Source organism: Cyanistes caeruleus, unplaced genomic scaffold, assembly GCF_971803275.1.
Source record: "Cyanistes caeruleus unplaced genomic scaffold, bCyaCae1.hap1.1 HAP1_SCAFFOLD_130, whole genome shotgun sequence".
Taxonomy (NCBI): Eukaryota; Metazoa; Chordata; class Aves; order Passeriformes; family Paridae; genus Cyanistes; species Cyanistes caeruleus.
This window is the reverse complement of record NW_028255927.1, coordinates 238,185-262,921: the sequence shown is the minus strand read 5'-3', so window position 1 is coordinate 262,921 and position 24,737 is coordinate 238,185. Positions and strand designations below refer to the sequence as shown.

The 24,737-nt window shown below is 50.3% G+C and overlaps 2 protein-coding genes across 2 annotated transcripts in view; one reads left to right on the top strand and one right to left on the bottom strand.

The window, feature by feature from the left end:
* Positions 1-24,737, top strand: part of LOC147646041 (maestro heat-like repeat-containing protein family member 7) — a 109,269-nt gene that overhangs the window by 62,818 nt on the left and 21,714 nt on the right. The window lies entirely within an intron of this gene.
* On the bottom strand, positions 8,524-14,617 carry LOC147646043 (maestro heat-like repeat-containing protein family member 7). The gene is made up of 16 exons (XM_086873990.1): positions 13,989-14,617; positions 13,731-13,889; positions 13,397-13,461; positions 13,138-13,287; positions 12,800-12,948; positions 12,357-12,504; positions 11,920-12,107; positions 11,694-11,831; positions 11,301-11,415; positions 10,991-11,128; positions 10,601-10,777; positions 10,313-10,468; positions 10,055-10,156; positions 9,582-9,684; positions 9,257-9,313; positions 8,524-8,966 (listed from the first exon to the last, which is right to left on the bottom strand). The coding sequence occupies exons 1-16, from the start codon at positions 14,110-14,112 to the stop codon at positions 8,767-8,769; spliced, it is 2,169 nt and encodes a 722-aa protein (XP_086730116.1). The 5' UTR covers positions 14,113-14,617; the 3' UTR covers positions 8,524-8,766.

The following is a 24,737-nucleotide window of genomic DNA, read 5'->3' as shown; positions in this document are numbered from 1 at the left end:
ACACATCATCACACAATGATTATATGAAGGTGCTTTATTGAAGAGCTCTGGGTGTCAGGGGTACACAGACCCAAATCTGACCCATCTTGGTTTTGAGCTGAACATGCTTTATACTCTATGGTTATACAACTTAGATATAAATTATTTAACTTACATTGTTCTATTGTATGCATTGTTTTTACCAAAGCATGGATTTCTCGTGTTCCCTCCTCAGACCCCTAACATTGTTCCTCATGTTCTTTAAACAATAATTATATCTAATCACATCTAACAATTGTGTCATTTATCATATATTGATTCCACAGGTGCAGTTTCACATGATCTTTAGCAAGCACAAGGCCTAACATTTCCCAGGACCTACTTTTCCCAGGGCTTGCCAAGCCTAACTTTCTTTCTAAGTCCCCAAATTTTCTATGATTTTAGAACCTTTTACTATCATTCCTCCCTTTGAAAGCATTTTCACTTCACTCTAAGTGCAAATGTTTTCACTTGATACAGTCCTTTGTTTCTGAGTTTACACTAGATGTTCTTCGAATCCTTGATTGATGTAAACGTTGTCCTGGATGCTGTCAGGAACTGGAGAACCAGAAGATGGTGGGGGTGGATCTCGTCTCAGTGCCTTTATTATTTTCTGGTTCCAGGATGTTTTCTTCTGTATTTCTCCCTTGAAGATGCTGTAAATTAACCAAATTGCTAAGAATACAATTAGTAAGATTATCACACTCTTAATGATAGACTTAATCCGTGAACTCACATTCCACCCTAACCCTTGGAAGATTTTGCCTAACCAACTTGTAGTCAAATCCTTTTGCTCTTCCTGTGTTTTGTGCTCTATTTGTTGCAACTGATTGATGTCATATTCTACATCTGCAGTCACATTTGGGATGTGGACACAGCAATGATCAATCCATCCATTTAAAAACCCACACATTCCATGCTCTTTCAGGAGTAATAAATTGTAATTGTACATTTAGTTCTTTAAATCTTTCCCAGATCACTCTTGCCAATTTCTCTACCTGACCTGTAGGTTTGTACAACATTTCTTTATTCTGATAGTTTGCTCTAGGACCGAGCAAAGACTCTAGGGCCCAGCCAAATTTCACTCTACAAGAGGGTTCTTGCCAAGTGTCATCCTGATTCTGTTCCTATCCTAATCTTCCCTTGCTATGCCTGTGTCTAGCCACTGAGTTGTTTTTAAGCACATTTCACATTTTGACATTACTGAGTTTGCCACTGTTAGCATCCGTACACAGATTAATTTTTGTTTCATCCATTTTACCAATGCCTCTGCACCCCAATGACATTTGTTATGTTTCATTTATAGAACTTCTCTCATTATCAAGAGGGTTAACACTATTTGTCTTTGTGCAGTTACATACCACTCTTCTGAATTCTTTTGTGCATTTAGAAAATTTACCAATTTCTCATCTCCTATTGAATATATTTGTTTTGGAAGCAAATTAAATTGAGATACATTAACTTTTAAAGATATCAATGCCATTGTTCTTTGCCCTTTTCGAGCAATCTGTCAAGCTGTCCAGTCTGCTTTTCCATTTTCTTCACAAATTTTGGAGTTTCCTGATTGGTGTCCTTTGCAGTGCATAATTGCTACTTGTTCAGGTTTTGTATTGCTTTTATCAATTGCAGGACTGCATCTTGATGTTTAATGTGTGTGCCTTGAGCAGACAGCAGTCTTCTTTCTTTCCACAGCACTCTGTGGACATGCACTACTCCAAAGCATACTCTGAGCCAGTCCAGATGTTTCCCCTTTTCCCTTTACTCAATTCTAGTGCTCTGCTTAAGGCAACCAGTTCTGCCCTCTGGGCAGATGCATTTGCTGATAATGCTTTTGCCTCCACTATTGCACTGACTGTTGTTACCGCATATCCAGCGTATCTGGTCCCGTTCTCCACCAAGCTGCTTCCATCTGTGAATAGCTCTCACTCTGCTTGCTCCAGTGGGATGTCTTTCAGGTCTTCTCTTGCCAAATAGGTGTCCTCTATTACTTCTACACAGTCATGCTCTAATGGGCCTTCTTCAGTTGTGGTACCCAGGAACAGAGCTGCATTCAAGAGGTCAGTTGTCTTTAGTGTGACATCATCCTGCTCAGTCAGGATTACCTGGAATTTCATCATCCTGCTTGGAGATAGCCAATGGCCCCTCTTTTGTTCTAAAACAGTGCTCACCATGTGTGGCACATAGACATCTATGTGTCTACCCATGGTGAGTTTCCTGGCTTCTTGTGGCAGCATCACGCTGGCTGCAACTGCCCGCAGGCATGAAGGCCATCCAGCACTCCCCTTGTCAAGCTGTTTGGAAAAGCAGCCGACTGGCCTTTCCCAGCTTCCCAAACCTTGGCTCAGCACTCCCAGTGCTAGGTGTAGCCTTTCATGCACAAACAGCTGGAAATCTTTGGACAAGTCTGGCAATCCAAACGCCGGAGCAGTTGTCAATGCCTCCTTCAGTTTGAGGAAGGCCTCCTTCTGTGCTCTGCCCCAGGTAAACGGCTGTGTCTTCTGGGCCTCATCCAGGGCTTTTGCAATTAGTCCATAGTCCATGATCCACAGGCAGCACCACCCTGTCATCCCAAGGAAGACTCGCAGCTCATGCACGTTCTGGGGTTCTGGAATAGCACAAATAGCTTGAATACAATTAGTACCCAGCTTACATTGCCCTGGTGAGATTTCACATCCCAGGGAAATCACAGTCTGCCAGGCAATTTGTGCCTTTTCTTTAGACTCCTTATATCCTCCCATTCCCAGCAGATTTCAAATTTCAATTGGTACCTTTATACAGGTTGTTTTCTCTTCTGTAGCTATCAGTATATCATCAACATACCGTAACAGCAGGTATTGTTTTCTCACTACTTGCCTGTTCTTGGTCCAAATCTCCAGCTCCTTCCCCAGCTGCCTTCCAAATAGGGTTGGAATGTTCTTGTATCCTTGTGGAAGTCGTGTCCAAGTGAGCTGAGTTTTCCTTCCATTTTCTGGATTTTCCCACTCAAAGACAAACAGTTTCCTGCTTTCTTTCTCAAGGGGTATGCAGAAAAAGGCATCTTTTAAATCAAGTACAGTAAACCATTTCTATTTCTCTTTTATAGATGTTAACAATGTGCAAGGATTAGCTACCACTGGGTAAATATCTTTAGTTATTCCATATATTGCTCTCAAATCCTACACTAGTCTTTATTGGTCAACACAGAAACTTGGGCTCCAGTGTTAACTACAAAAGTAAAAAGTGGATGTATAGGACCCACTATTATGGAGAAACCGCTCAGACTATTCAGCCTAGTCTTCACAGAAGTATGGAGAACATAGTTTATTTCTATCTTTAGCACACTTTTATAGGGTTTTACAGGGTCCCCGGGCTAAGCAAGTTACTCTTGGTTAATCCACACAGGTTTACATTTTTTCTCTTATACACAAGGATATTGTTTTGCTTCATTCTCTCTGCTTCAGGAAAGTTTCAAGGACATGAGCCTTTAATATCACAACTTATACCAAAAGCTGGTTTGTGCAGACAGGCCTTTACTAAAATATCATGCCCACCTTCTGTTCAAATATTCTCTACACACTATTGCTGTAATCAATATGTCTCCAGTTTTGTTATTTCTCGTGAGCATTTGAAATAAAAGCAACCTCTGCCTCTCTGCTCACCCAGGAGAAGCAGAGTTCCCAGTTTCCCTGATTCTGAGGCTCTTTGGGCTCCACTCCCAGAAGCTGAGAAGGAGACGGCTTTGGCTCACAGCCCAGAGCCTGTGGAGCTGTGCTGGGTTATCCAATGGGGCATTCCATACAATGAACTTGGGACAGTGCCAATTAGAAACAACTTCACTCAACTTGGAAGTGAGAAGCCATCTATTACCTTGCTGGGGACCCCCTTCTTTATCTCCAGTGACCACCAATACTGGCAGTGAGAGATTTCTTTTCTCTTGTCTGGGTTTTCCTTAAGAGAACCAATGCATCTAACACCTTTGCTTTCTCTGATTTTTCTTCTGCCATTTTTACAGGTCCATCATTTCTACTGGAATGAATTAGCTCTTTTGGAGGGTAAATTTGATTCAGGAGAGGGGTTTCCCCCTCTTCTGTTTCTTTTAGCGAGTCAGCATTTTTGAATTTTCATCATGGAGGGCTGCTCGCAACAGATTGATCTTACTCTTTTCTTCATTCAATTGTTTTTGCAAAATTTCAACTAGGTTTTAGAAGGAGTCTATTCTAGTTCTATCCTAACTTCTTTGCTTAAAGCCAGTTTCTAGAGCTGCTGTAAAACAAGCTCCCAAAACTGAGCAGAGTAGAGTTTGATTTTTGACCAGTTTAAATTTTCTTTAATCTTGTAAAGAACACACTCTATCAATCACATTTTCCAAATTAAACCACTAACTAAGCGCCTGCTTTTCCCCTCCCACAGAAGGTCTGGCATTGTGTTTTGCTAACAGAGCATAAAATGCAGCTTTAACTTCTGCACTGCCCTTTTCAGTCATTTTTACAAAGGGAAAACCACTACAGGGAGGTATAAACTTCAATTATACACCCACACACACCCACACCCACACCCACACTGCTTTTTGCTTCCCTGTGTGGGTAAAAAGACCAAATCTGCTCGGGAGGCACTCTTTCAGTTTAAAATTCTGATTGTCTCTTTGCTACATCAAGCACTCAAAATTCACACACACAACAACAACAAAAACATTCCCACCCTTTTGCACTAAGAGATCTTTTGTGAAATTCTGCAGACAGAGCCCTCAAGTGAGTGTGGGGTGCTTTTCACCTCGGCGTGTGCAGTTTGTGGGAAATTCGAGTTGCCCCCCTTGCTTTCTAGACACCGCTCACTCTCTTGGGAGTGTCGGGCTGGGTGCGGCTGGAGCAAAACATCTTTCCCCTAATACAGACTGCACAACAAACCTGCAGCCCCTTCTGTCTGTCACAAATCCTGTCCGTGACTCCAGTTTAAATGTCACGATTCGCTAACGCCAGTGGAGTCGCAAGAAGTTTCTTTGATCTCAGAGGGCACAAAGGACACAAGGGATTTCAGTTGAAATCACAACAGCAATAATGTACATTTATTTTAGTGATAACAAGGGTTATGTGATAGAGGAGAGGGAGTGAGAGAGAGAGAGAGGAGAAAGAAAACAAAGTAAAGAAAGAGAGAGGTTATAGCTACCAACAGATGAGACAGTGTCACAGGGGTCTTTTTCCATGGGGAGATCTCACCAAAATCAATTCAGCCTTATGTAATTCTTCCCCAAAGTGACCTTGTTTCCAATGTGCTAATAAGCACCCCAAAGGAGAAGTTCCTGCTATGAGAGCATTGCTGCCCAAAACCCCTTTAAGCTTCTCCATGTCACAACTACAATACACCACAAATGCCGAACCTGCAACGCTTTCGCAGTCGTCTGACGGACGGCGCCCGGGCAATCCCAACAGGAATTCCTTTAGCCCAACCAAGCGCAGCTTTTGCTGCGTCTTATTGGCAGGCACCCAAACCAAAGTGAAAGCACCTTACCACTTCTCCTGGGGACGCTGTGAGCAGCGCAGACGGTCGCGGCCGATGGGCTCCCCGAGAATCCCTCGGTGCCGGCTGGAGCAGGATCGGGTCGCCAGCTCGCTCAGCAGCACTCACAAGGTCCCATCTGGGGCACCAAAATGTTAGAGTTCAGGAACACACATCATCACACAATGATTATATGCAGGTGCTTTATTGAAGAGCTCTGGGTGTCAGGGGTACACAGACCCAAATCTGACCCATCTTGGTTTTGAGTTGAACATGTTTTATACTCTATGGTTATACAACTTAGATATTAATTATTTAACTTACATTGTTCTATTGTATGCATTGTTTTTACCCAAGCATGGATTTCTCGTGATCCCACCCCAGCCCCCTAACATTGTTCCTCATGTTCTTTAAACAATAATTATATCTAATCACATCTAACAATTCTATCATTTATCATATATTGATTACACAGGTGCAGTTTCACATGATCTTTAGCGAGCACAAGGCCTAACATTTCCCCGGGCCTACTTTTCCCAGGGCTTGCCAAGCCTAACTTTCTTTCTGAGTTCCCGAATTTCCTAAGATTTTAAAATGTTTTACGATCACCTCCAGACACAAAGAGTCCTGTCTGAACAGTCACAAAGTAGTATGAATAGTGACTACATCTATTTTTAATTTTAACTTTTATAAATTTTTCCAGAGCCTGCTGGCTGTGTTCAAGGTTTTCTCCCTATTTCCTCCCTAGTGCACATTCTCCAGAAACTCTGCTTTTAATCCTTTTGCATTGATTAAAGTTACCTGCAATGACGAGTCAATCCAAATCCTGGAAAAACTTGAACTTAAATGTGTACCTAGGCAAAATATTTACCTCCCACATCTGAAGCCATGAGCTGCCAAGTACTGTCCCCACTGTCATACCCTGTCGCCTGGAGGTCTGCTGATGCCATTTCAAAGGGGTTGCCAATGAAAACAAGTTTGAATATTTTGGTAGTTTCCACATTGGCATTAAAATCCTTGACTAGAAAAATCACAAGTCAAGATTTCTAGGATTCTTCCATACCAAAGCTGTCATTCTCACCCTGGATTTTTGAGTGTCTGAACAGTCAGACAAGGTTTTAGTTTCAGACACTACAGACAAAGTCCCTGCTGTTCGGCGATCCCATTCCATCAGCATATAGTCCTGATGAGTCCTTTAGGCAGGAGCAGCAAAGGCAAGAATGAGCCAAACAAGCTGTTCCTGTGTTCTCATGTCCTGCACAGCAGTAACTGGGAGTTCAAGAATGGATTCAGGAGACAATGGGTGCACAGGGAGCCACCAAGACTTTGGGATGCTGAAATGGACCAGCCTGGTGTCTGTGCCCGGGCTGCACCGCGCTGAGCTCCAACTGGACAATCTAACAATGGTTGAATGACCACAGCATGGGCCACTGGAGACTCCTACTCCTAGTTCTGTGAGCTACATTATTCAGTCATTCACCAGATGATGTTTTCATCTTTGCTTGAAATCCAGGAGAGGAAAAGGTCAACATGGAAAAGTGTTCTCCCAATTCTAGTGACACCTGTGCCTGCACACCACCTGTGCCCATGGCAGGGTGCTTGGAGACTGGATGATGTTGATGCTACTTTGCAACACCAAGTGCTCAGGGATTCTGGGATTGCCCAAGTGGAGAGCAAAACTGAGCCGTGTAAGTCCCTGCTTTTTTTCAGCACATGCTGCTTCTTCCTTTGTTCCAAGCAAGTGCAGGATTTGGTTTCATGTGACTTCAAGGTGCCTGGACAGATGAGAGGGAGGGCAGCTGCCCCATCAGACTCTCTCTCTCTCTCTCTCTCTCTCTCTCTCTCTCTCTCACTCAGGATGGTGCCAGTGCCGCTGCCTTGGGACACCTGAGTGTGGAAGGCGAGCTCGCCCTCAAGCACAGCCATCCAAGTCAGTCACGGGCACAGGCTGCAGTTGAAGCTGGCAAGCGTTGTTGTAAGGCTGCAAGTGAAGAGAAAGCCATTGTGGCCAACTCTGCTGAAGCCTTTTGCCAAAGCAAAGGCAATTGTGCCCACAGCCTCCCCCTGTTTGGCACCTGGCTGCTGCGGACGCCTCAGTGCGCAGGTGCCGACGTTGGGGCTGCTGCTGTTCCTGGGCACACTCTGCTGCTGTTTCTGTGGGCTCCAGAGCCGCTTGGGCAGCAGCCACTGGGCAGCCCTGCCGGAGGAGACATCGCCACCCTCCCCATGGTGGCAGCAGCTCTGTGGGCCCCGAGATCTGTGTCAGGGGGGCCTCGGTCACAGCAGCGTGGCCTGGGCAGCCGCGAGGGCCCGGGCTGGCCGCCAGCCCAGCCTCTACCCACTGCCCCTTCCTGGAAGCACCCAGTGGCCGTGGCCTGGCAGCACCCCCTGCCCTCCATGTCCCCAGCCAGCCCAGCCTGGGCACCTCGGGCTGTCCCCACCCTCCCGCTGGGGTGGTGTCCCAGCCTCCAGGCCTTCTGTTGCAGACCTGGGGGATATTTTGGGGCAGCACCGGAGCAGCCAGGTGTAAGGGACCAGGCGGCTGCCCGGGGGCTGCTTATGGCCTCTGACACCCAATTCCTCAGGGCTTCCCACCACCCCGGCTCCTCCAGGGCCTTCTGTCCCCTTGGAACCTCCTGCCACCCACTCCCTCAATTATCCCCCTTGTGCCTTCCCACTGCCTTGTCCCGTCTGGGCCTCCACAGCCCCTCATCCCTTCACGGCCTCCCAGCACCCCGTGCCCTCAGGGGCTCCCCCAGCCTGGCCCGGCAGCAGCGCCGCAGCCCCACAGGAGCTCCAGCAGCTCCTCAGCCATCACGGCAGCAACACACGGGCAGCAGGACACAGACGGCGCTTCCTGCCTGCCACAGGGCTTGTGGCTTCAGCACAACCACCAAAGGCCAAGGGGCTTCTGGCCATTTGCCCTGCACCACTGAACGCCCCGGCAGGTTGCTGAACACAAGAACCCTTTTCCCTCTCTTCCCCTATGCCCCACACACCCTGGGCAGCAAAAGAAAGGTCTTGGGACTCTTGTGGTTTATAACATATCCTATATTATTTACATACTAGATGGAAACGAAACGAAGAAAAGAACAATCTCTATGAAAAAAAAAATAACAGATGGCCCATGTGGCCCCAGAAGATAGAGCCTCTCAGCCCTAACATATCCTATATTATTTACATAGTAAAAAGAAGAGAAAAATGGAAAAGAACAACCCTTATGAAATAAAAAATCCTGGCTGGCCCATGTGGCCCCAGAAGACAGAGCCTCTCAGGTCAGCTCTGAGTACATCTCCAGCAGTGCAGCCAGCCCAGGCCCGACAGACGAGGCCGTGTCCTCCATGCCCTGAGGATTTGGTCTTGCATCCTCTGGAGAATGGAGTAACGGGCACTCTGGATGGCCCGGAGGACATACAGCGTTTCAAGTGCCAGGTCTGACACGGCACTGCTTCTGTCCTCTGTCAGGCGTTCGAGGGCTGCAAGCGAGACAAACAGAGCCACGGTCAGATCCCAGAGCTGTGGGGGCCCAGCGAGAGCCCCCAGCCAGGGCCATGCCAGCCGGCTCTTGCCTTGGCCAGGAGGGAGCAGGGACCAAGGGGGTCAGCCCGAAGCTGCTGGCCACAAATGCCCCACGTGGCCCTGAAATCTCACTGTGCTCTGCCCACACCGTCCCTCATCGGCACAGGGAGCAGAGCCCTCCACAGCCTGGCCAGGGCCTGCAGCTGCCCCCGACAGCCACCACTGTCAGCCTGCTGCCGTGGCTCACCTCTGCACAACACCTGGAGCTCTGCCTGCTGCCCCCTCAGCTGCTCCCCGGCCATCCCTGAGAACACAGAGCTTGTCAGGTTCCCAGCAGCACAGCTCCCTACCAGCCCTGTGGCCACACGGCCTCCTGCCCCGGCAGGGCTCAGCCCGGGCCCTTGCCGCATCCTGACCCAGCCCAAGGGCACGGCTGCCAGAGGCCGGCAGCAGCAGCCCCGAGGGCAGCCGGGGCTCCAGGGCGCCGGGCCCGGGTGCCGCTGCCGGGACAGCAGCCGGGGCTGGGGCCGAGCTGCGGCGGGGCGGGGAGGGAGCCCGGGCTCGGGACTCACCGATGACCCTGATGGCCGCCGCTCGCAGGGTCTCCTGTGGGTCCTGCAGGTACTGCAGGGCCCGGCGCAGGTGCTCGGCCAAGGGGATCCTGTGGTCGGCCAGCTGGAGAGAGCGGCAGGAGGGAAGGGTTGGCGCGGGCTCTGCCGCTCGGCCGGGCGCTGCTGCCTGCGGCCAGCCCCGGCCTCCCGTGCCCGGCCAGCCCTGAGGCCCGGCCAGCAGCCGCTGGCGCCGGGCTCTGGAGGGGGCAGAGGACCGGCTGCTGCCCGGGGAGCCGCGGTGCCGGCCCGGCCCGCAGCCCCGCTGGGCCGGGGCTCCATCGGCACCCGGCTCGGGGCCACAGGGGGCTGCAGAAGAAGCCGTGCGGCCCCCGGCTGCAGCAGTGGGCAGAGGCACAGCTGCCAGCCCCACACACTGAGCACCGGGGCCAGGGGGCTTCTGTAGCCTGAGGCTGGCACTTCCAGGCTGCCCTTACCACGAGCCTGGCAAACTTCCACAGTTTCTCCTTCCTGACAGCTTTTTCCAGGTCTGTCCTCTTCAGAAAGCCAGCCGCGCGAAGGAGCGTTGTCCGAGAGGCCTGGGGAGCAGCAGAGCCGCAAATGGCCCCACAAGGCAGGGCACAGGAGTGTCCCAGTGCCAAGGGCTGGAGGAGGCTGCAGCCTGCAAGCCTGCGTCAGGGCAGGAGGCAGCTGAGCCCCCTGCCAAGGCGCAGCAGCAGCCCAGGAGTCCTCACCTCTGCCACATGCCGATTCTCATCTTGGCAGTGGAAAAAGAGTGGGAGCAGGCTCTGGTACACTCGTTCCTTCAGGGGCTTTCTTCCTTCTTCTTCTGCCGACGACATCATTCTTCGAAGGAGAGACATGGAGAGCAGCTGCACCTGGCTATCGGGCTGTATGAAAGGAAGGAAAAATGACCTCATCATTGGCTTCTTGTGGCCCACATTGGCGCAGGCCTGCAAATGCACAGGGCACAAAGTGTCCGGGCAGCAGGCAGTGGCCGTGGCTGGGGCACAGAGCCTTACATTGTCCAGGAGTTTCAGGAGCGGCTCAGCCAGCTGCAGGGCCCTGCGCCAGGATATTGGGGTGTCTTCATCCATGAAAATATAGCTCAGGAGAGCAATGCTCATCCTGGCCACGTCACTGTCCAAGTCCCACAGGAGGTGCACTAGTCTTCCTGTCAGGCTCTGAATTCTTTCGGCCTGTGCAGAACACAAGGGTGTGAAAGCCCGGGCAGCTGCCGCAGGGCCCAGAGGCCAAAGGGCTGTCCCAAAGCACTCGGGCAGCTGAAGCAGGAGGCAGGAGAGCTGCGAGGAGCTGCCTCAGTGCCCAAGGCAAAGGCCAGCCAAGGCCAAGTGACAGCATTGCCCAGCCTCATGCTGCCCACACGGCTTCAGCTGCTGCCCCCTTCTCACCATGGAGGGACGGTCCTTTAGCAGGAGGAGAGCCCTGAGAACCTGGTGATGCATCTCTGTGGAGTTGTACCACAGGTACTTATACAAGATCTCCATTAGGCTGTCACCACAGTCACTCAAGTCCAGGCAATCTAGGAGCTGAAAGGCACAGGGCAGTGAGAGGGGAGCTGGCCGGCAGGAGCCTGGAAGTGCGCAGGGCTGGGCCCAGGCAGCAGCACAGGGCGCAGGTGCCATCCCAGGCAGCTGTGGCTATGCCAGGGGACAGGGCTGGCAGGGAGCTGAGCGAGGTAGTGCTGGCCATCAGGCTCACCTCCACAAGGAATGCCATGGCAGAGACATCCCAGTGTGGCAACGGTTTGCTGAGCACCTCAAGCAGGTAGCTTAAGATGCTTTTGCACAAGTGGGCGGATGCACGGCGCATTACCCTGGAAGGCAGAAAATGGCAGAAAGAGTCTCAGCAAGGGTGCGAAAAACCTCTCCCAGGACTGATGGACACAGTTGTCCTATTGCCCCAGCACCCTGTGAGGGTATTTGGGCCCGTGAGATGTGGCTGCTCCTGGGCACCCTCCTCTCACAGCCTTTTGCAGTCTCCTTGGCCATCCCTCGGTGACGAGGCCCTCGGGCCCATGGCCACGGGGACTGTGGGGGGCATCCCGGGCAGGGGGCACAAATGTCAGAGGCAGTGGGGAGAAGGGGGGCTCACCTGGCCAGCAGACCCATGGCATAGTGGTGGGTGTCAGCACAGAGCAGCGTGTCCCAGCCACGCTTGCGTTCCATTGCCACCACCACATGCTCCAAGTGGAGACTGCAGAGCAGGGCCTTCAGGGTCTGCACTGCAAACCTGTGTGCACAGCAAAGCCCAGGTGACGCTGGGAGCGCTGGCTCTGAGGCTGGGGAAGTGGCAGGGAAAGAGGAGTGGCATGGAGCACCTGTTGGGGCTGGTGGAGAGGCCGTGTTGCTCCTGGCATTCCTTCCAGAAGGTATGGACGTCCTCTGTCATATACAAAGTACTGAAGTACGTTTGGAAGAGGAGATGCACAAAGAGGCGGGGGAAATAGACTGTGAGGATCTGTGGGCAACAGGGCCCCTGGAGGATCTTCCACATCACCAGAGTTGCCTGCAGAGGACAAAGCAGCCCGAGACAGCGCTCAGTGCCGGGGCGTCCGTGTGGCAGGGCCTGAGCGTGGCAGGGAGAGGCCGGGGCAGACGCAGGGGGAGCAGCGGGCCTGGTGGCCCTGAAGCTGCCCCTAGGCCAGGTTTGTGGCCAGTGCCTGAAGCAGGGAGATGCAGTGGGGGAAGGAGGCAACAGAGCTGCTGGAGAGGCGGCCGGCCTTGCGGTGAGCAAAGGCCAGCTCCAGAAACTCACAGTCAGGGAAAAGACAGCCGTCTTGTCCCCATCAGAGGTGCCCAGGTTTTTCTGCGGCCAGCTCCCCACCACATTGACGAGGAGCGGTGTCACTTCCTCTGAAATCCAGGGCGAGAGCAAGATGGTCGTCCACATGGCCATAGCAGCTCTGCGGGGTCAGACACAGCACCGTGGGCTGGGCAGCAGCGGGGAGCTGAGCTGGCCACCAGCTCTGCCTGTGCCCACTGCCCCTGAGCAGCAGCAGCAGCCAGGCAGCCCAGCCCTGTGGGGACAGGCCCCTGAGGGGCAGGCTGGCAGCATGGCAGTGGGCTCGGGGGCCGACTTTGTAGCAAAGGGAGCAGCCAGAGGGCCCTGCAAGTCTGTGTTGCTCACAGCCCTGGGCCGGGCTGTACAGGGTGATGGGCTGGGGAGCCCTGAGGCCTCGGGGCAGCTGGGCCCCATACCTGTCACACGTTGGGGCCACCCGCAGGAGAGTGATGGCCACATCATCGGGCTCTGCCTCGGCCACTTGCATCAGGGCCCAGTCCATCCTGTGCTCAGCAGCCTCATTGGCCATGAGCCACTGGTGGATGTACCTCACCACGGCGGGCACCTGGAGAAGGCACAGGGAGACTTGGAATGCTAGCAGAGGGAGTCAGCAATGTGCCCAGCTTCTTCCCCAGACAAGTGCTTCTCTTCCAGCCCACTGCCATGGCCTCAAAAGCTCCAAGTGAGCAGCAGGCGTGGCTTGGGAAAGCCAAGCAATTGCTGGAGGATCAAAGGCTGGCCACAGGCTGCTTACTTGCTCTGGATTGAAAAGAGCCGTCTCTACAAGCAGATCCAGCTGGGCAGCGCTGCTCTGTTCTACCAAGACCTCTGAGGATGCTTTGACCTCAGTGTCCATAGGTCTGGTCTCTTCCTTGCCAATTCTCTTGATGTATTGGTAAAGAAACTGTAGGAGAAGGGCAGGAAGGCAGGGAAGTTGCATGGAGTGCTCCAAGTGCGGTGCTGGGCTGAGCAGTGCCAGCAGGCCCAGCCCAGGTGGGGATGGCTGCAGGTACCTGCGCTGCTCTGCGGAAGCGGCCACGGGCGGTGTCCTGCTCTTGTGTGCCGTCCATGGCTGCATCTGGCAAAGAGCAGCCAGAGCTGAGGGGCTGCGGGAGAGGCCGGAGAGCACAGCCCAGCCCTGCGTTCCCCAGGCAGGGACAGTCCCGGGATGCCCCAGGGGATGCAGCACGGCCACTGCTGCGGGGGCAGCCCCAGCCCCTTTTTTGTGCTGCCCATGGGTGTGTGTCCACAGGACAGTGTGGGATGGGATGAGATGGGATGCAATGGGATGGGATGGGGCCAAGATGGCCGCAGGCACCAGCCCTGTGGCCCAGCTCTGCCACTCACCCTCCTCCAGCGGCTGCAACTGCTGCACCTCTTCGGTCTCTGGTGCTGGGGCAGCTCCAGGACCTTCTTCCTCGACCTCCTCTTCCTCCTCCTCCACCCAGGCCAGTTTGGGCACTCTTGGGGGTCGCTGCTCCCTGTCTTCTTTCGGACTCTCCCATCCTTTCCATAGGAACAGCACCAGGGGATGGCATGGCATGCAATGGGATGGGGCCAAGCTGGCAACAGGCACTAGCCCTAAGGCCGAGCTCTGCAACTCACCCTCCTGTGGTGCCTGGAACTCCTGCACCTCTTCAGACTCCTGTGCCAGGACAGCTCCAGAGCCTTCTTCTTCCTCCTCCTCAAGCCAGGCCAACTTGGGCACTCTTGGGGGTCGCTGCTCCATGGCAGTGACTGGATTTATGGCTGCTTGCAGGAGAGATGGCTCGGAAAAGCTCAGAGTCAGCAAGTCCTGCAGTCGTGCCTGGAAGGCACCTGCAAGACTCAAGTCCTGGCAAGATTGCAAGACAGCGAGTCCTGCACTTGGGTCTTGAGGGCTCCTGCCACAAGGACAGGAGGCTCCTCGACAGGGACTGTGGTCTGGTCTCAAGGGCAGAGACTGCAGGGATGTGCGACACGTCGGAAAAGCTCCGGGTCACCAAGTCCCACGGTCTGCCCTCAAGAGAACCTTAAGAAGGAAGCCTCGGGAAGGCCACAAGTCAGCAAGACCTGTGGTCTGGCCTCGAGGTCACCTGCAGTAATAGTGCTTCAGAAAAGCTCCAGGTCCGACACAAAGGAGTGCGCTGTGCGGGGGCTCCTCACAGCACCGCTCTGGCGCGTCCTGACCCGTCGCGTGCACCGAGCACTGTGGCGTGGCCCTGTCACCGCCAGCTCCTATGTCAGCACGTGTCACAAAGGGCCCTTTGACATCTGCTCCCGTTGCCACCATCCCACGGTGACCGTGCTGCAGCGTGTCACAAAGGGCCCTTGCACACCCTGCCCTCCGCCCTGGGGCCGCCCCCATCCCCCCACCAAGTGGCCCAGCTTGGAAGGAATCCCTTGCCCAAAGTGTCTAAGACAGCCTGACGGGATCTTTAGGAACAGCTTGTTAGAAATGAAATGGAGTCAAATTTATCAATAAGAATTTTATTGAAAACTTTGTAAAATTTACTCATGGAAATGTCTCAGTGTTGAGAGACAGGTGTCTGCTAGGGAGGGCAGGAGCCTCCCTTGGAATGAAAAATGTAGACCCCCTCCCTCCGAATTATGATAATCCTGAAATCAAGGGGCTCTCAGGCAGAGATCTGGGATAGGAATAACAGTTCTTTACTAGTATTTATAACCAGGCAAACAAACAACAATAACTACAGCGTTAGCAAGAAAACAGAACCAGGGACCCCGTGACAGCTTTCTGGGCTGAGACGGGAAAGGATGGAGGAGAGGCTTTGTTTCACAAACCCCCTCAGGTTGGCAGTCAGTGCTGGTGCTCCTGCAGGGCTCTGAGGAACACTCAGCTGGAACAGCAGGGATGAGCTGAGATCCCGGGCCAGTGGCTGAGGTGGATCAGCAGCTCCGTGGCGGTGGCTGGCACTGCCACACGTCCCGGCAGGACAGGGGGTGCGAGGCCACCAATGAAGAGGGAAGAAGGAGAAGAAGCAGCAGCTCCATCTGGGTGATGGCGAAATTCCCTTCTCCCCACCACAACAGCTCTGTACCCAAAGTGTTCTTCTCCGAAGCTGAAGAAGCCACCAAACTGTCCCCACCCTCCCCTTTTCCTGCCCCCTTCCCTCCCTGGGCCCAGCCAAACTCTTTGTTTTTCCTCAAGCAGCCACCAGGTACCCGCAGTTAAGTTTTCCCTGCAAGTCATGAGTAAAAATTCCACAGGCAAGCCAGAACTAAATAGAAAATAAAGGACACCTAACCCCCAACACCTGTAAGTTGTATCTTGAGAGTCAGACAGGATCTTTGTTTGCCAGAACCACCTCTGAAGTTTAATCAAGGCATTAGTCATCAAAATTATTTTGAAAATTTAAAGATCAAAGTAGCCAAAATACTCAATGTAACTAATTGCTGGGTATGTTCTCAGCTCCGGTTGGGAGGAATGGGGTTCCCTCGGAGGGCTCACCCTGTGGGGTGGCCAAAACTCTGTCAATGGGCTCTGACTTGTAACGGATCCAGTGCAGGGACACTGACAGAAAACTGTGCTGTGGAACACAGGAATGCAATTATCAGTTTTACAGGATTGACTGAGATTTCCCTTCCAGAGAAACCAAGCCATGTTCTAGTTGGAGGCCACAATGTGAAAGGATTTCTGTGCTTTACCATCACAAGCTTACTCATTCTTTTTCCTCACTCTCATTCACGTTAGGAACAATAATTCTGTTGTCCATGGAGCTGGCACCTTTTGAATTCCAGAATAATGTCCCCAAGGTCCTTTGCTGTTCAGCTTTACCGCGCTGTCTGTGGCTAACAAGGCTTGCTGGGGTCCATTTCCCTTCGGCTGGAGAGGTGCCGGGTCCCAGTCCCTGAGGGACAGCCAGGCTCCTGTCTGGAATTGGTGTGGAAGTCCCTCAGGGTCACATCAGCCTTCACATGGAGCCCCGTGGATCTGAGCATTTTCCAAAGGGTCCGTTGGGGCAAACAGGGAGATTTGGTCTGGCAGGGTCTGTAAAACAATATCCCATCCCATCGACTTGTTCTGGCAGAGAACACTTGGCTGCAGGGACATATTCCCATTGTTCCTGCCCAGGTCTCAGGATTCCAACAGTGTTGTCTTTGCCCAGAGCTGTTCCTTCAGCTGGCTTGGGAGGGCCATTTGGCCTCTGGACCCACACTCTGGCTCCTTTATTAGGACTGCTGGGTCCATACCTTTTATCTCCACAAATGGAGGTGATTTGAGGTGGATGTCCTTTTTTTACAATTGTTTTTAAAACTGCAATATTGGTAACTGTATTACCCTGCATTGTGGTGGAAAACCAAATCTTGTTCACTATTGTTTAACAGACTTACTTCAATTTCTCCTTGATAATCTGCATCAATTCCTCCTCCCATGACATGAACACTTTGCAAGGCCAAGCTCCAGTGAGAAGTTATCAAACCAAAGTGTCCTGGAGGAATCTGAATTCTTATTCCTGTATTGTAAATTGTCATTTGCTTCTGATTTCTCCTAATGAATTCCAGTGCATGAAGGTCCAGCCCTGCAGCCTCTGGGGTGGCCCTGGCAGGGGCCATCACAGCCAGAACAATTTCCCAGGCAGTCCAAGTCTCACTGTCCATGGCTGTGTTTGCAAATTGGGTGCAGCCTTGCACACCCAGGGGTTTCCATTTCCCAGTGGGCCCATTGTTAAGGGCATGGAGCCCATCTGGGAGATGGGTTCTCCACCGGGACAGGTTCCCATCTCCTCGTTTTATCAACTGCTCTTTTAAGAGCCTCTCCAGCCATGGAACCAATCCTGCAGCTTGTGGATAGTGTGGTACATGAAAAACCCAGCAGTTTTAATCTCTGTATTTTTCCCAGGAACAGACAAAGCATTCCACATCACAGCATCAGCAAACCATATAAAAACAGCCAACTTCACCCCTTCCTCCTTTATTCTGTGTATACAATTCACAAAGTTTACCATTGACATTTGGGCCTTTGCTAGTCCTTTTTTGTAGGGTATTTAGTGTTACAGTGAGCAACCAAAGCTCACAAATTAGTATTGTCAACATTATTTCACATTATCAATTTTTAATTTTGGATATAAATATATATTATTGATTATTATTATCATTTTTATAATTATTACTCTTATTATCATTATTATTACCATCATCATCATCATTGTTGTTTTTGTTGTTTCACTTGCACCAACAAACCTGAGCTCAAGACTAAAACCTGCTGTACCTTCACATGGGAGCATTCCAAAAACAATTGTTCCTTCTCTTGGTGCTGTTTCCAGTGTGCTGTTAACAAAATCCATCCTCATCTTCCCAAACCCACAAGTTCTTTTCCTTTTTCCACATGCAATTTTTGGCTGCATTCTAAGACTGATTTACTAAAATATGGATATGATCTAGTATTACTATCCAACTGAGACAGACAAAGACTCTTGAACTGGTTTAGGGTTAAAAAGTGTATGATTATTAGCAGCGCTGGGCCGATGTCAGATCACCCCTTAATACACATGGCCCCGAATACTGGTGAATACAGGCTTTTTATTTCCAGAAATATGGAACACAAATGCATATTCATAACCCCGTTGCCACCCACACTCTGCTTCCTATGCTAATTAGGAAAAAAGCAATTAAGCATGCGTAGTTTGTTCCTTGAAATGGGTTGGTGGTCCTTTTATGAGGAGGGGTGAGAGAAGGGAGGGAAGCGATATGGCTCTTCCTCCTTCTGACCTTTCTACCTTTTCAATGCAAAGTGACAAATGGACCCTTGGCTGGGCTCCTAGTTTCATGTCTTCCAGGAGTTTCTGATTTGCAATTCTCTTCTGTTCTTCAAGTTCCTTACCAGATTCATTGCTTCTCATTATAAGCCCAGCTGAACAAGCATAGAGTTGACAGACAATTAGTTATTAGCCAATGATTAACCTCTAATTTTAGCAAAGCTTCTCTAGCTCCCTTTAATTTTAGCAAGGCCCATCTATTTATTTTATTTAGATTTAGCAAGGCTTCTTTCTAATGAAGGCCTCAGCTTCTCTAAAATCTTAAATTCTTCAAAGTTTATGTCTCAGAGTTTTGACTGCTTTACGGATCCAATGGAACCTCCATAGCCCCTGGCACCCCCAGAGTTCTGTCTGAGATGAAAAGATGAATGGGGAAATAAAGAAACACCTTCTGAAGCTGGTGATAGAAACTAAGATGCCAGCTCTTGCCACTGGCTTGGGCAAGAAGAAGGGCCAGACCCAGTGGGGATACTCAATTATCTCCCTTTGAACTGCTGTTTAGAATTCCTTATCCTGGTAATCCTCGGCCTTGAGAATTACCTGGGGGTAGGGATAAAGGATATCTATTGGAAACAATATGTAGCCTGGATAGTGTCTCTTGTAAAAGCTCTTTGACAAGAAGCTCAGCTAGCACAGAGCCTGCCTTTAGACTTTGCTGTTCACAACATCCAGCCAGGAGATTGAGTCCTAGTGAAGGAGTAGAGAGAAGCAGCAGCAGCAGCAGTAAAGTAGTGTAGACCTGTGCAAGTGTTGCTGAGCACAGAAACAGCCGTCAGGAGAGCTGAACACGGGTAGAGCCATCCCTCTCGAGTCAAGGTCTCTAAGGCCCCAGAAATTCAGACATCTCAGCTAGAGGAGAAGCTCGGCAGGCTGCCACTGATGCTCCACAAGAGGGGACTGGAGCAGTAGCCAGGCCATCAACATCAGGGGAAGCCCCGTGTGCCTCCCACAGCCTGGCTGCTGAAATAGTTTGTGTGGGCATCCCTTCTCTCAAATCTCCAGTCATTAGAGGCCAATCCTCACTGTCATTGTTTTCTTTATGTTAAAGCTCTTTCTGTGCCTTCACTCACCTTTACAGGTCGTGTAAAGACAACATGAAAGTAAAAGTTAAGTTAGGAAATTAAATTACACCATTAAAATATCTGCCTTAATAATCTTACCTTGATATTGTCAGCCAGTTGAAGTTGAAGCCAAAAGTAGAAAAGTAATTTTTAACCATAAGAGAAGAAGTAGCAAATCCTTTTACCTGAAAAATTGTGAAGTCTGTGGAAGGCCAGGAAGATCTGAAGACTGGCTGTGGGTGGCCAGCCCAGTCAAACCTAACCAGTGAGTTAAGTCCATAATAAACAAGATTTTGAGATGAAGAAGGAAGTCTATGGTGGCTTCATTCTTCTGAAAAAAAGCATTTATTGTCTAAATAGAACAAGAAGCACATACGTGGGAAAAAGCATTTCTGACTAGACTTTAGGTTCAGAGTGTTAGACCCCCAGCTTCCCTCCTTATAATTGTTTCAGATATCAAGGCAAATAGAATCAAATGTTTGTTAAGTTCACTACCAGCAGCTAAGCAAGGTGTTCCTTCCATAATTACCAAAAAGATTTTGAAGGCTATAAAGCAGAGGGGAAAGAGAAGGTTTTTTGGAGCCCTTATTTTTAAGCTGCCCCCAAAACAATTCCACAAGCAGGACACGTGTTGTCCGTGATGATCAGTAGAAGTAGCAACACTGAAACAAAACTCAAATCCTTTGTAATAGGTTCTGGTCCAGATCCAACAAAACAGATTTAAATGGAACTGCAGGTAGAAGCCTCGTGTGAGAGCTTAGAAATGCAAACGCTGTCAGCAGAAGAAGGGAGAGTGTGGCAAATTAACTGATAGCTAAAAGGTGGTGAAACAAATTACAAAAGCAATAGGAAAGTTAACTCATGTATCAGTCCAAACATGGAAAGAATGAGAATAAGACGTGTTTTCGTGGTTATCTAGTAAACTGTGGGTTTAACAAATGCTTTTCTTGTGCTGTAGCAACTCTTATCTTTTAGCATGCATGATCCCTTGCTTAATACAATTTCTGCAACATTTGATAAAGAGGATGCAGGTAGTAGCCATAGCTACTAATCCAGGAATAGCTACAAAAGGACAGAAATTGATGTCACTGCAAATAATTGCAAAACAAAAAAAAAAAAAATCGAGGAAAAGGAAATAAAGTCAATGATAACTAAAGTTTGTAAAGACAATTAGTAAGAAATTTTTTTAAAAAAGAGAGGTTGAGAGGAATGAGAGATTTGTCTTTAGAAACAAGCTGTGGGTCTGCTGGTAAATAAAACTAGCACTGAGAGATAAAAGAAACAATGGGAAGGATTCCTCTGATTGATGAATGGAAAAAAGATATTTGCCTTTACAAACAAACTGTAAGTTTGCTGATAAATGAAATTTGATATTGAAAGATGAAAGAAACAATGGGGGAAAACCATAAATTCCATAAGAATTAAAAATGAAGAAGGAGGGTTATACATTAGAGGGGAATCTTAGGTATCAGGCAGTCCAGGGAGTCTGGACCTCTCAAGTACCTCAGCTAATGGGGAAAGAGACAGGGACGTGGCTGGGAAATTCGGATGAAAAGGAGGCTGTGTCCTCCAAAAATTTGAGAGACCCCAGGAGAATGGCCCATGGCCTCTCCCTTTATTCAAATCAAGTAAAAGGACTCCTCTGTCTCCTTTTTAGACATAAACCTCTGGTGTTTGTAGATGAATTTTCCTGACAAGGCCAACAACAGACTGGAATGGAAAAATCAGCATCAGAAACGTGTGAGATGGAAAAGTTTTGGCTGTTTGAGATAAAAAATGTGGACTAAAAATCTCTATGGCAAAGAACAACCTTTCTCACAAGGATTACTGTAGAAAAAGTGATGCAGGTGTTGGAATGACAGCCAGTGCCCTCAGCAAAGACAATTCCCTGTCCTGTGGGCTCCATAAACCACACGTGAACGTGGCACTCATCCTGATTAATCCCAAAGCACTTCTCTGCAAGAAGCACTAGAGAAGTGCATGGGGCAAGAGTTCTGCAAGTGCCAGGTTCTCGTGCAGCAGAAAAGTTGTAAAATCTGAAAGATTCTAGCAACCACAAAAAATCCATCATTTATGGCTTGTAAATATTTCAGTGAATCTCAGTTACTTCTGGGTAAAATCAAACACCAAGTAGGTTTCATAACAAAATCCCAGTTTGTCTGTTCCTGTTTGTGGCAGAGGATGAAGTTACAAGCTGGCCAGCTGAAGAAGCCAAGGAGGATCTCCACTTCCCTGTCATATTTTCCTACTGACACAGGAATGAAGACCAAGAATTTGGCTCATTGGAGGGGTAAAACCAGAGGATGGGTGAGGGTTTACATCCTAAGACTTCCTTCGCTAGAGTACAAAGAGTTTAGCTGTGTGTGGATCTCCTTGCTAAACCTCTTTGTTTCCAAACTCCATTCCTCCATGGCAGAACTGAACAAGCTCCGTATGTCAAAGCTTCAAGTTCCAAGCTGTGTGCTGAGTTAATTGTAATGGATCCATTAGCAGTGCGTGGGGTTGCTGCCATGAGGAGCTCAGGTGGCTTCTTGAGATGAGAATCAATGTGCCGTTTGTCCCAGCTCCATGTGTCCTGGGACAGCCCTGGCTCCACGGGAGCACATGGAGTGTTCTGGTGCCATTTCTAAATGAAAATTGAACCTCCTCAAGAAGCCAGGCCAAAGTCACCAGACAGCAGTCACAAAAAGGAATTTAGGCACTTTGCTGGGTGTTGATCTAACAGCTACCACCTTCCCAAAGTCCAGGCTCCACTAAACAAGGCTCTTTCCTCTGTCAGCAGCCTTGCACTTGGTTGTGTTTGATACACGTACGAAAGAAGAAAAAGCCACTTGCACTGTGGAAACATGAGCTGCAGCTGTGCAGTAAGTTGTGCTCAGTAGCTGACCAGCTGATTTAATTCTGAGTGGGTATTAGACAGAAGATACTACAATAAAATTTCACAGGACAGCTATCAAGTATCCAAAAAATGCAGTATTATGTTATTTTCTACCTCCAGTATTGCCAGCACACAGCTTAAGGAAGAAAGGTATTTACCAACCAGCACAAAAGAAAAAAATAAAAATGAAGAAAGGATTTTTAAGGATATCACAGCAATGGCCACCAGGCATTTTCCAGCTTTGCAGGATATCAGTTCAAAGTCAATCTAAACAAGCCAGCATATGTCTAGCAAGAAAGAAATCACAGTTCATGTGTGTTCCTAAATCTAAGCTTTGCTATATCAAGCATGGATGGTATCATTTTCCAGCTCTCAATAGAAGTGTCATAATTTATAAATAAACAAAACCTCATGCATAGAAATAGATTAGTAAGGTAGGTAGGTAGGTAGGTAGGTAGATAGATAGATAGATAGATAGATAGATAGATAGATAGTTATAGAAAGAAACATAGTTTGACATGGCAGATAGAGATATTTGAATGCACTTGCCTGTATAACTTTGTACAGAAAGGGATGGAGAAGTGAGAGGTTATTCTTTTCCACACATGGAAAACCCTCTTTTTTCCAGTAGAATCAGCTTCCTCCCTCAATGACCACCAGGCTCCCTGAAGACCCCACCAAGAAGGCCCTGTGATCCCCATGGTCTGTGTATGCAGCACTTCAAGAAAGTAATGCCTGCCTCTTAATATTACAGGGGTGTTCAAGAGATTTATTCCCAGCCATGGTGACAAGATGAACGAACTGAAGCCAGTTACTGTAAAAGGCCTGAACCAGCAGCACCACAAAGCACAGCCGAAAGTAGCAGGTCCCACACGGTGTCCCACAATCATGGCCCGAGCGGCTGCAGATCCTCCTTCAACCCCGGCTGCATTGCAGTCCCACTGAGCACCAAGAAGAAAAGGGCCTTTGTGAGAGCAAGCAAACTTAACCCTCTGCCAGGACACAAATTCAGAGGGCAAAAAATTGAAAAACCCCACAGCATCAGCCACACTTCCCAATGAGAAGGGTTGGAACTCTCTGCCCCTCCACACTTCCCCAGCAGGTTTACAAAGGGAACTGGGATCTAAGCTGTGCCCTCCAAACCAAGAGAGCCATCCTCCCTTCAGGGTGAGAAGCCATGGCCTCAGTTCCAGCCCCGGGTGCCTCCTGTGCCCCAGAGAATGGCTGTGGCTGTAAATGTGTGTTTGGCTGCAGCACAGGGCCAGGGTGAAGCTCAGCAGCCTCATCAGAGCCCACGGCCACGGCCCTTCCCTGCCGGGGCCCTCACCTGGCCCGGCCCGGCCTGGCCCGAGCAGCCCGGACTGGCCTCAAGGGATGGGCTCTGCCTGCCCGCTGTGCCCACAGGCCAGGCCCAAGGGCTCGCAAGAGGCTTTCTCCCAGCTCTGCAAAACCTCAGCCAAGAGTGTCCCCTTTGCTGTGCTGAGAAGAGGAAAAAACCCTCTCAATTTAACCCCACTGCACACCTCATGGGGGATCCCTGCACACCTTAGCAGAGAGCCCAAATTAGCCCTGGGTGCCTCATGAGGTGCAGGCCCAGGTGATGCCACTGAAGGAAATGTGCTCTCACAACCCAGGGACGCTCAGCATGGGCTCCCCCAGCCCCTCGTGGCCCCACCACTGGTCATGGCAGCCCCTGCCTGGCTCCTGCCTGCCCACACTGTGGGCACACCCGGCTGCTCCTGGACATGGAGCTCAGCCAGGGCTGGTGCCATGAGGGCTTTGCTGGTGGTACCATCCAGACACTGAGGTGAAATCTCCATCTCTTTATTTGAACAAAACCCATAGGCCAAGCCCTGCTCTGGTGGACAGGGGCTGCCCAATTTCAGTCCTGGGCAGGTACCAGGGCCAGGGGGCTCAGGGGCAGAGGGTCTCACTTTGCACGTGTGGGTCTTGGGACGCACTCAAGATGGGGATGGAGCCGCAGCAGAGCAGAGGGAGACAGAGGTGAAGAGCGGGGATGACAGGTCAGCTTCTCGGTGATTAAAGTCTTTGGCTGCTGTTCTGAAGGTGCAGAGGTGCTCCTGTGGAGAGAGGAGGTGGCTGAGGCCCCCAGCTGCCGCTGGCACGCAGGGACCCTCCTGCACAGCAGGGCCCAGACCGGCCAAGGCTCCCCAGCACGGCTGGAGCTGCTGGCACAGCTTGGCCCAGCTGGACAGCTGCCCCTCAAGGCCCCGGTGAGCAGGGGATGGCTCTGGGCAGGGTCCCTGGCCAGGAGCGGGCCCCAGAGCGCCTCTGCCTTTCAAGGGCAATCTCGTCCCCGCTCTTTCTCCTGCCCACCTTGCTTTGCCTCTGCCCGCTGCTCCTGGGGCTGCTCTTGGCCAGGCAGCCTCAGTGGGAGCCAGCACTGGCTGCAGCCCCAGCGGGCTCCCCAGGACAAGGCCCAGCATTTAAGAGGCCAATTAAAGGCCTGGGCAGCAGCAGAACTCCTGGCAGAGTTATTTGGACAACCACTGACTATCTACAGCTCCACAGCAGCCTCACTGGGAATGTTTCCCGACTATGAGCAGCCTTTCAAGAAGCTGTTTGAGGCCGAGATCAGCAAAACACTCACCCTTTTCTCTTCCAGCAATACCAGATTCCAGCACAGCACATCAGCAGG

Bases quoted from the DNA above. Each gene is read 5' to 3' on its own strand.
- LOC147646043 (XM_086873990.1), bottom strand. From the start codon at position 14,112: ATGGAGCAGCGACCCCCAAGAGTGCCCAAGTTGGCCTGGCTTGAGGAG. The intron at 11,832-11,919 runs GTGCTCCATGCC...CTGTGCACACAG, and splicing joins CTCTCCACCAGCCCCAACAG to GTTTGCAGTGCAGACCCTGA. The intron at 9,314-9,581 runs GTGAGTCCCGAG...CTGTGTTCTCAG, and splicing joins GGCGGCCATCAGGGTCATCG to GGATGGCCGGGGAGCAGCTG.